Raw genomic sequence first — 11,780 nt, 5'->3', positions numbered from 1 at the left:
TGCATTTTCTAAATTAAATTAACATTTATAATCTTCAACTCCAATTCAGCACTATTGGCTAAGAATGTATCTAAGCTGTCATTGAAAATTACGGCATGGGTTTTTGAGTAATAACATAATTCTGAAAGGTTGCTTCTACTCTAAGTTCTCATGTAATTTCTAGATCGTGACTATTGATAATTCAACTCTGGAAGATATATTATCATATATAAATAGCTTCTCCCTACCCTGTCATCAATGTCTGTGTGTTTGTGCATATATGTGCAAACATATCCATATATAATGCACACATACACACACACACATAATCATGAGGCATGCACCCTATGTACATGTATATGTATACGTAGTCCATTACCCACTCTTTTCAACTCACTGAGTTCTCTTTACATTCAAAGAGCTAGGATATTAGGTAAACAGAAGGAAAAAATGGTGATTCAGAAGATTGGGTGGGGGAAGCTAAGAAAGATACCACAATTTTTAAGACTTTGGGAAATCGGTCTTCTCTGATTTCAAAGATATCTACTTGTTCTTTCAAGATGTTGAGCCTCAAACCAACTCGAAGATATGTGTAACATGTTTTAATAAGTCCCCCTTTTTGAGGAAAAAGCAGGCTGGGGAAGGGTTAAGAAAGATACTAAAGGTATGTAAGTGGTGAAACTAGTTCTTTTTACTCCAAATATTCTTCTAGGATACTAGAATCCCAAGTATTCTTTTAGAATACTAAAAGTAGATGTGACACTGGAGAATCTCTAATTCACATCTCACATTTTCAGTCAGTCTCTGGAAGGTGCTTTTCTAATCTTTGTGGTGGCCTGAAAGTGTGAGAAGTTGCATAGCTGCTTGGCTTCATATTCTACAATGTATGGAAGCCAAACAGCCAGCATGCCAAGGTTTGGGGATGCTTGACATTTCCCAGTCTCAAAATCAATCATCAGTCTGAACTCCACGGCTATTACTCAGATTCAGAGGTCTGCCATACGCAGAGACCACGAATTTGAAACAATTATTTTCTCAAAAGGCATTACTAACAATTATGGGAGCAAAGTCCCCAGATCGCCCTCCAGGATGTATGAATCCCCAGGAAGTGGCTACGCATCTTTGATGAGTAGTATGACTTTGGCTTACTCTCATTTCAATGCATTTATATTTCATAAACACTACATTTAGATGTAAAATGAACAAGTCAACGAAAATACTTACTTAAAGATTTTCTGTGCTCTGGTCTCTGTTCTTTTATATCACTGTCGTAGTGACTTAGCAATTCAGTACTTGAGGATCTTTGGATTTTGAATAATTCCAGGTTTCTTGATGAACAACTTGAATCCTTTGGCTGAAAAAACAATGAGACTGAATAATCTTACAAGGAAGAAAAGACTTACTAAACAGTTTTGTGACTATTTTGATGACAGATTTAAGAAGAAGTTTGAAATAATTATTTTGGGACAGTATAGATCTATATTAAGCTCAATACTCAAATTTGATAATGGTATATGGTGCTTATTAAACGCTGTGCATTATTCTAAGCACTCTTTATGAATTAACTCAATTAACCATTACTATAGTTCTATGAAGTAGGTGGTATTATTATTATGCTTATTTTCCAAGATGAAGAAACTGAGGCCAAAAGGGAAAAGTAGGCCACCCAGGTAATCAGTCAACAGAACCAGTATTTAAATGCAGGCAGTCTGGCCCCAGAGTCCATCCACTTTTAAAGACAAAAACCCCTGCATGTGTGTGCATACACACACATACCCCTATAAAGGTACTATGATGATGAGGGGGAGATGACAACTTGTAATTTTCTAAAGTCTTAGTTCCTAAATAAAATAATACAAGATTACAATTAATTATCAATAATATCACACAGAAAATGTTGTATTTTCCTCTTGTATGCCAAACAAAAAACTCTCAAGAATATTTTCTCTCAAAATTTTGCACATACTCACATCCTAAAATTAGATAATTGGCCTAAAACAGTATAAAATGAGTACTTTTAAGAAATTTGACTCTTTGAGAAAACATACTCTGAATGTGTGCTTTAGGATAATTTTGTGAAGTTCTTGATAGGTAATTTTCATGAGAAGAACAATATAACTTGGCTAGAAGAAAAATACAAATCAGTACAAAGAGATATTATTTACTGGTATTATAAATAGTCTGGTCATAAATAGATTCATATTTATTTTCAAGACTATGGGCTTAAATATATTGATATCTATTTTCAAGGCTATATTTATTTTCAGACTGTATAAACTGAGTGTTAAAAATTCAGCAGTTATTAAGCGCTTGTGTGCTTTTTACAGCCTCCAGTAAATGAATGTCCATGTTATTTCAGGGAAAAAAAAAAGAAAGAATGCACTGCGTTTTTGAAAGAGAGAAATTAAATGACAAAATGACATTTAATTCCACAATATCTGCTGAAAAGGGTTTTAGTGGACTCTATTTAAACTTAAAAGAACTTAATATCTCCCAGTCTATAGGATCTATTCAAATGCATGTGCATTATATGCCTGAACAATAAAATTTAAATGGCTACATTTTAATTAATAAAAGTAACAGCCAAAACAAATACATACCAATCTGTCAATTGCATTTTTGATAGCATGGAACCAATCCAATATAATGAAGTCAATATCTGACTGGAGAAGGAATTCATTTCCAGATACTGTTGTAATCTGAAAAAAAAAAAAATCGACAGGTAAAGAAACCATGTAAGGTAGCTCTCTTACATTTAAAGAAATAACTTAAAAAAAAAGAACAACAGTTTAATGCACTGAAATATTTTCTAGTATTCCAGTAATTGTCTTTCTGGGAACTAGAAGCATTTTGAACTGCTCTCTATAAACTGTTTTTTCATGTCATAACAAATACATTGTTGTTTTAGTAATAGAACGATTGACTCAGAGTAGGGCTAGAGCTGAATTACTCCAACTGAAGAAGAAACAAGTCAGGAAGTTCAGCGCAATGCAGACGGCGCATACTTCAGACAGACCTCACAGAAAAACGCATGTGGGGGGGTCAGCAGTCACTCTGCACTTTGGGCTCCTTCCTGTTTGTCTTTTTCAAATTGGAAAGTATCTCTACATTTCATTTCCTTTTATGGAGGGCTCTAACACAAATTATTTACCAAAAAGACAAATGCAGACTTCCAAAAGATCATTCACATGAATCACATTTGGCAATTTCTACTTTTCTGTCATAAAGATATGCAAGATATTAATAAAGGACCAATTTCCCCACAAAGGGAGTACATTAAAATAAAAGTTCATTTACATAATTTGAATCTCTCCGGGAGAGTATTTATCAGATGCGCATCCGGGCTCCTGACTCTCTGCACTGCTAAGTGGTAGGCAATGTTTAGCTTGTAACTGGACGTTTTTCTTTACAGTAACTTATTCTCCTCAGATTTATGAGAGAAGGACAGATACGACCCTATAGAAACAGAGCAATGCTCTTGGTTTCACATATAAACGGCTATGTAGAGAAGAATTTGATTGGAGTGGGTGTGGACATGCTTTTTTGTATTATGCCATCAATCTGAACTGTGAAGATGTTTTTTCCTTTTGTATTATGGACTTTTTGTTGCAACAGAAAGATGAACGTTTTCTGACTACTGTCACACATCAAGTAAGGCTTTAGAGGCTTAGAGGACTGACATTTCCCATATTCAAGCAGGAGCCAGTCACCTCTTGTTAGCCTTACTTGCTCTAAACAGGAGGTGAATGCTGAAATGTGGCATAGGTTCAGAAAATCACAGAGCAAAAGATGGAGATTTTACATCATTTGCGTTTACCTGGATGGAGCTAAAACACATTCTTCCTCGTAAAGTATCTCAAGAATGGAAAAAGAAGTATCCAAAGTACTCAGTATTAATATGAAAAACAAATACACACACACACAAAAGATAAAACACAAATATAGTCGAGCCAGGGGGAGGGGAGAGGAGTGAAAGGAGAGGAGGGATGGGGAGGAGGGAGGGCAATTGGCAGGATCTTACCTCACACTGTGAGGGTGTTTCAGCACACGCCCTGGGTGAAGGGCTCAACTACAACTTGAACTTTACCTTAGAACTTAGAACAATGCAACCTGAACATCTGTATTCTCATATTACTTGAAATAAAAAAGTAGACTTAAAAAAATAAATACACACACACAAGAAAATTACAAATCCTACTTTAGGCTATCTCTGTAATTCTATCATTATCTTTAATATTATTACAATTATTACCCCAATGGCACATTCTGAAGGTTTCAATGATTCTTATGGCAACATATAATGACGGCATCTTGGAGTTTTTAAGAAATCTTTTACTGCACATGTGCATTTATTTTTCAAAAAATCCCTATAGATATTCAACATTACTTAGTACTAGGAAGCAGCCCTCTTGAGTAAAATGGATTCCAATATCAAATGTAGTCTCTATTGTAAGGACAGAAACTGTCCAAAATGCATGCACTAACAAGTGAAAGACTGGAAATTAATAGGATTTAATTACCTACGCTAGAATTTGACAGCTTACCAGGACCAACGATTCTCATTCATTTTCCTCTCTCTCTCTCGATACTCCATGTAAAATTTAAGAAGGCTTAAAATAGTTTTCTGTTTTATGTATTTAGTAAACGATAGCTAAGGTGAGTGATGTTTGCCTAATTATCTGAACGTCACTGCAATGTTCTTTACTCACATAAAGTTCCAAATATTTACCTGATAAAAAATTTCCTCAGAAATAGTCATCTAAAAATATAAGGTCTAACTAATATAAGCAAAGTAGGAATATCCTCTACTTTCATCCTAAATTTAAACATTTTGATAGGAATGTATTATATAAATCATAATTTGTAAATAGAACACAAAGAAAAAATGAACTAGCCCAAACACAATGTACAATTGAATAAAATATTCGTCTGCCAGTATAAATAAACCATTATTAGAATTATAAAAAGGAACAACATTTTAAAAGTACAAGAAACAAACATAATTAGATTTACTGTATTATGAGGGTTTATGAAAGAGCCAATATGGTTCAGTTTTCAGTCCAGTAAATTCAAACAGTGATAAAATATAAGTACTTTAGCAGCACATTTGCATTTTTGGTGGATGCTATGCCATGCAGAGGGGATCTTTTACTGCTAACACAACCAAAAGCAAAACGTATTTTAAAAGTTCTTTTGTCCAACTGTATTACTGCATTAATCATACATAATCAGTGATTTACGAATTCATTTCGGGAAGCTAGATCAGAGCACTATACGAATGCAATTCATTCAAAACATACTATCAGAGAGATACAGTTCACATCCCTTCCTCTGTCTTCCCACTAATCTTTCAAGTGACTAGGCAAGGCAGTCTGGAGAAGTCTGCTACTGCTCTCTACAGTTTAAACGCATCCACTTCTTAATTACAGTCAGTAATTGACTTTGTTCTGTTCCATTCCAGTCACTCACAGGAAAGTAGTTTCAAAATCTTCGACTGGTAAAGCCCATTTAATTCAGGTTTCTCAATCCGCTTTTTTACATTACCTCTTTAGGATTTCTGATAAGTGGTTTGCTGAATCATATTTGCACTTTGAACAATCGAATTTTCAACACTCTTGGGGGAAACAGACGTCAGTGAGGAACGTTAGCTTTGACTAAATCTTTTGATTGAACAACTCATGAAGACAATCTAAAGTGATGGAGAACTAATAACAGACAAAAAGGATCTGCGATCGAGCCACACTAATGTACTCTTTCTGTATCGTGTCTTGCCTCCATGACAGATGCTAGGGTGAAGGAATGAAGGAAGAACTTACAGAGAACATGACAGGTTCAGATAAGAGGTAGTGGTCTCCACCTTACTTAGAAACCATAGTAGGCAAATGTCCCTTGAAAATCCTCATCAACACCAGGTTGTATTTTAAAGGGACATATCAGAGCATGAAAGCAGTCTTCAGGAAGTGTGTTAGTGTTTCAATAGTAAATATCCTTTAGGACCCATCTGGGGCATGGTGCCTCAAACTTTTTCACACTAAGTAAGGGTCTATCTAATTCTTGCTGGTAACAAGTTTATTCCCAGGGAACTATGGAAGCACGTCCACTGAGCAACATGTAGATTATGTTCATTCCTAAAGGCTTTTTGGTAGTCATTCAACAATTGGTTTCCCTTGGACTTGGAACAGTTTGTGTCTTTGTTGATGCTTCTGTGAAGATGGAGGCAGGTATATGCAAGCTCCAAACTTTACTGATAAGAGATGAAGAGGGAAGAAATTTTTTAGGTTTTAATTAATTGGAGTGTTATTGTATTAACTTAAAACACTTAAAAGAGTTTTAAGAAGTAGTGTGTATGTTCATTTAAGTACTGTCCTTTTCAATGCTGTCAGTTAAGTATTACCCTTGTCAATACTCATATTTGCAGTAATATTTTTACAATGTTAGACTTTAATTTAAATGAGAAATCAACATGGAGAACGAAATTTATGCTACTAAAATTTCCATACTTTTGTGTATTAGAATAAACAAAACATTTTTAGAACTTCATTTTTTGCCTGACTATAAAAATGATATGAATTTAAGATGGAGCATAAGAAAACTAAAGAATCAAATTAAAACTATTCACAGCTACACAGAATAAACATTGAAGACATTTCAATGTAGTTATTACCAATATTTATAAATAATATACAAACAAATACTAAAGTGATCAGTGGCTAATTTTATGTAACTGATAGATAGCTTGACAGCAAAACATATTTGGTATTTAAACATTGTCAGTTTCTTCCCTTCCAATTGACTTCAAACGCACATAGGGAGATTACCAAAGATGTAAGAGATGAATTACATGCTTCCCTCTCTTGGTTAATACCACTCTTCCAAATGCAGAATAAGTCCCACAAATAATTCCATGTTCAGAAGACTAGAGAGGACGAATTCATGACAGAACACCCCCCCAATCATTAACAATGACTGATTAAGCATCCATTAAGTGCAAGGAATATTGCTGGAAGCTAGGGATATATAGTCCCCACCCTCAAGAACTCACATGTGCTATTTATTCAAGATAAATAATAATTAACAATTAATGTTAAAGATAAATAACAATAGAAAATGGCTTATACTAAATCCCAGTGTGAGTGGCACCGACAATACTCATGTCAAGATCTCAGAGGAGGGAGTAATTACTGCAGGCACATTTACATCATGGAATTATGCACAAACTGGTGGTCATGATATGTTATTCTTTAAAGGTTGATTGTATTGGAACTTTACTATATTAAGGCTATGAATAGTACCACTTGGTATGCAAAGTGATATCAGCTTTAATGATCTCAAAGCACATAATAAACATTCTCCAAATGCAGCTTCCCTCCACTATCATAAAGTAATTTTGCAAATGAAGAAAATGAAGCAAATGAGGAAAATGAGAATGCCATTCTATCAAATTGGCATCGTTTTAAATGATAGAATTAAGAGATTACAAAGATCTTGATTTCTAGTTCACTAGTTCTCAGCAAACAAACGTATACAGTGAAGGACGGTGCGTGTGAAGAACAGGAAAGGGCCATCACGATTTGGTTTCAGTTGTAAAACTGGGAATAGTGACGTTAGAAAAAGTTGCCTGTTTTCCTATAGTTAAGCTACAGATAGCCCCAATTTTAAAAGATCATGGAAAATGTTTATTTTTTTTTCATTTCAAAAACAATCACTCCCTGACTATAAAAAAACGCTATATGTCTAAGACAGAATTGGTACATACAAAAGCTCTTTAAAGTCCTAAAAAGGAGTAAAACAACCCTACATTTGAACAAGTATCATTTACATTTTGCTTAGAATCAGTCTTTGACTAAGCACTTAAGGAGGAGGTATTCCATCTTAATGAAGTTGAAATCGTATGTAGGAAATGTGTAATAAAATAAGCCAAACATCCAAAGAGCCCTGAAATTTGTCAAATTAAATGGCTACAGTGGTTCTAGAAGTAAGTGGCTAAGAGGAATGGAAATTATTATGATATTTAGAGATACTTTGGATCTAATGAGGAAATCATTATATTTGAATTATCAAATTAAATTAAGTAGAAATAAAAAGTTTTCCAAAATACACTAAAGTAATGTGAAATAAATATAAATTGTTTGTGATATTAATTTTGTCCAAATATTTATTGAATACTCAGAGCATAAAACATAAATATGTATGTTGGCTAAATCATAGTGAAATATCAAGACCTAAAACTGAAGCAATAATCCTTAAAAAAAAATCACATAGATTCACATTTTTTTCATCTTGCATCACACTCTACATAGGATATGACTGATCGAATGAAGGTTGTCACGAGTGTACTAATAGTTAGCTTACTTGGTCTCAAAGGTATCTTTGCGTGATCAGGCTGAAATCTATCTCAAATTACAGTCTGGTTGGAGTAACTCAGAACATTTTTCTTAATATGTCGGGCAAAGTTAGCATAAAACTAAGGGTAAAATATCAGTTAGACATAAAAGGTCTTCAATTTGTCTTTCTACAAATGTTACTTGTTAAAGCATTTTGTGAGAAAGTATCTGCCTTGTGTTCCCAATGTTGCTAGATGTTAAGTAAATATATGCTGATTACAAAAAAAAAAGTTGTTTTGGCAACTCGCTTATTAAAATGCATTTGTAATCCCCATCTGTCATGAAAGTTTTGAAAAGTTTGTTTACTTTGGATAGCAGCCTTATCCAGGGTTATCCTAGCAAACAATGATAGCAGTCTTCAGAAGTTGTGTGAGGAACAAGCCACTAGGGACCCATTTTTGTTTTAATTGGCACACACAAACACTTTTCTGGTCTGTCAAGAAGATCAAGCTAATATGCAGGGAGGGTGTTATATTCTCAGCTTTGGGGAGCAGTAAAGCTCCCTTTATTTAAGTAATTTAAATGATAGACTGCAAAAACTTTGCAAGTCAGAAAAATGTTTTATACTTTCTTGGGGAATATTTGTTTTAAGCAACGGAAAATGTTCTACATATCTAAAGATGTTGAACCTTATGTTATAATTACCCTGTTTTTTCTGACTCTGTGAAATGTTCCTAAATCTACATGCTACTAAATAAGCCAGGCCACCAATGGATCCTGCATTTCCACAACTCCCCTTGTGTTAACAAATGTACGTTCATTAGTTTCCAGATGTTTATTGGATATTTTTTCAGTGTGTTTAGAGATGATTGATTTGTATGTACATTTATTGGAACCCTCAGTGGTGTCATCATATCAAAATAACCTGCCCGTGTAAGCAATTTCTTATTTAATGGAAGGTAAACAAATGTTGAGCTATGTACATGACAGACCTCAGGTGCATTCTGAAATCTAAGGTTTAAGGCCATCCTTTCAAGAAATAATGCATTTTAATTGAAATCAAGCTGTACCTTTGATACCCAAATAATTTGGCCGATGCAAGCTTACAGCAGAGATTTGTTGTGCATTATAAAATTGACCCTGCATGAACACTCACACCCCATATCACTTGCCCATTCTGCCTTTCTGTTCATTAACAAAATCTAAAATTCATTCCGAATTATTTCAAACAGACAAGCAAACAAAAACTCATGTTCATTCTTTTATCTGTGTTGAAATATTTTAAGTACTGAGAAAGTCTTCTCAATATTCATGAAAGAATACTATCCAAGTAATTAGTAGATAGTTTAGCAGTTTCCACAGTTTTGCAGTCAGCTACACCAAAACTTTTGCCTGTGGTGCTCATATGAAAAACGACTGAAAAAGTGACTAATCGAAGCAGTTGGTAAATAAAGATATCAGCTTTGAGTTTTATTGCTCTTAATGTTAATGTTTAAACTTGGGGGGAGCAGCTGTCTCTGGATAAATGAATTATTCTGAGACCTGTCACCACCCGTCACTCCCCGCCAACCACAGATCAGCTTGTAGCCTAAGCTAAACTCACTGCCGCCCCATTTCTTATCTAGTCACATGACACTTGGGAAGCTGCTGCCCCCACCATTTTCAAATGGTATGGTTTTATTATTACTGCCATTATTTAAGTGATGCTCAATTTAAAACACTAACAAATTCAAAAGTGTAACATAAACCACCAAATCTCTCTTTCCCCAAGGTATACTGAATTGTTATCTCTTGGTCCATACATTTTTCCCATGAGTAAACATCACAAATGTGTTTACGTCTTAATGAAAATCTCATGTATACTGTAATGAAAGTTTTTAATGCATTTACCTGTCTATAATACAATTTCTCCCATGAGGACTTAGTTACAGGGTCCTTTGCTCTTTCCACCATCTCACCCATCTTATTCCTTCCAGTCCATATTCTGAGCCAAGTGTACTCTCTGGAACCCGGATCTGAACATCCCTTTCCCCTGCTTGGTATCATCCCAAGATTCCCACAGCTGTGTCCGTACAGTGCAGAGGCTGTAGTCTGGCCTGCCAGGCCCTGTGTGCTCTGGCGTGGACCCGCTCTGCAGTTTCCCTGCTCTGCACTTTCCCCTCTAGCTCTCTAACCCAGCCATATTGAAAATGCTTTTTGTTCCCCGGCTGCCCCATACTAATTCCTACTTCTTCCCTTAAAGTCAGTTGTTCCTGCTTCCCTGGCCTCTCTGCCTTCCTCTATCATGTCAATCAAATCAATTGAGACCTCACCTTTTCTGTAAAGGCTCTTCTGAAACAGATGTCCCCTCCAAGCACCCTCATGATCTCCTGCTTCTGCGCTGGCATAGCACAGATTGTTTTACATGGCAATGCCACGTAGACTAGTTCCCCCTATCAAGCTATAACCCCCTTGGGGTCAATAGCAATTGTCTATGTGCATGGCTGAATGACTTGACACTTAAGGAATCTAAAAAAAATAACAAATAAATCTCATCTTCGTTATTCATTTCAGTGAATGCATAATATTCCATTGTGAGATATGTCATAATATATTTAACTCATGTTCCTTTGTAATACAAGTTTGAAGGCTGCAACACAATTGTTTTTTAGGTAATCTAAGTAAACATCTACTGATGACATTTTATCAGAGTAGAGTAGGCAAACTATTTTGAAGATTGAGAACAGCCGTCTAAAGACAGTATTTTCCCATCAGTCAGCAAGTCCTAGACTTCACACAACAGGATTCAATTTGGAGGGCCCAGGATGTGCAAAAGCGATCTATATTTCCATGCATATCACTAGAATAAAAAAAATTTCTTAATTATATATTTCAAATCCTCTCAAATGTTTTTTAGGGACAACCTATATTAGATCATCCAAGAATCTCAACCTATGTGTGCATCTTTCTAATTGGAGTAGACAGTATGGGAAATTGGACACGAGATCAAGCTTTTTAAGAGTTAATCCTTATGGCACAAAAATGCTTACTGCTGCTCTGTCAACAATGCAGCCATTAATTTTACCAAAGCACTGTTAATATTAATAAATGAGCAGACTGTGGGAGGAGGTGGCAGCAGCTATGTTGTTAATAATTTTATTTAGAAGTATTAGCTAATTGTAAGATACAGTGACTTAAGCAGAAACAGGTATTGTCACTAGTTTATTACTCACACACGTCCCTTATTAAGTGCTGAGATTGCACAACAAGAATAAAAGATGTTACAATATGTAAGTATCTCTATGCTATAGTAACATATTTGGCCATGATTATGAGTGTTTATAAAACATTCAAGAATTGTTCCATGTCTACTTACATTAATGAGAACACCTGTTAGCTTTAGTGCTGTGCAGACTTATTTGCATTAGATTCAGGTTTTTGCATACAGTACATCACTTTTTGAAACAATTAGATGCTTATAGAGAAATATAGCTAAGT

General features: G+C 35.0%; 1 protein-coding gene across 1 annotated transcript in view; it reads right to left on the bottom strand.

Moving 5' to 3' along the window:
- LOC100942085 (rho GTPase-activating protein 15) overlaps nucleotides 1-3,010 on the bottom strand; it is a 322,990-nt gene extending 319,980 nt beyond the window's left edge. Inside the window, exons 1-2 of the mRNA XM_023515030.1 lie at nucleotides 2,580-3,010; nucleotides 1,204-1,333 (exon numbers count right to left, since the gene is read on the bottom strand). Of these exons, the coding sequence (XP_023370798.1) occupies nucleotides 1,204-1,333; nucleotides 2,580-2,714 (265 nt within the window). The 5' untranslated portion in view covers nucleotides 2,715-3,010. The remainder of the gene's footprint in view (nucleotides 1-1,203; nucleotides 1,334-2,579) is intronic.
- Nucleotides 3,011-11,780: the final 8,770 nt, after the last annotated feature.

This window comes from Otolemur garnettii, unplaced genomic scaffold (genome assembly GCF_000181295.1).
Source record: "Otolemur garnettii isolate 467f Iridium unplaced genomic scaffold, OtoGar3 scaffold00064, whole genome shotgun sequence".
Classification (NCBI taxonomy): Eukaryota; Metazoa; Chordata; class Mammalia; order Primates; family Galagidae; genus Otolemur; species Otolemur garnettii.
The sequence above is the reverse complement of the archived record's forward strand: the minus strand, read 5'-3'. Positions and strand labels throughout refer to the sequence as shown.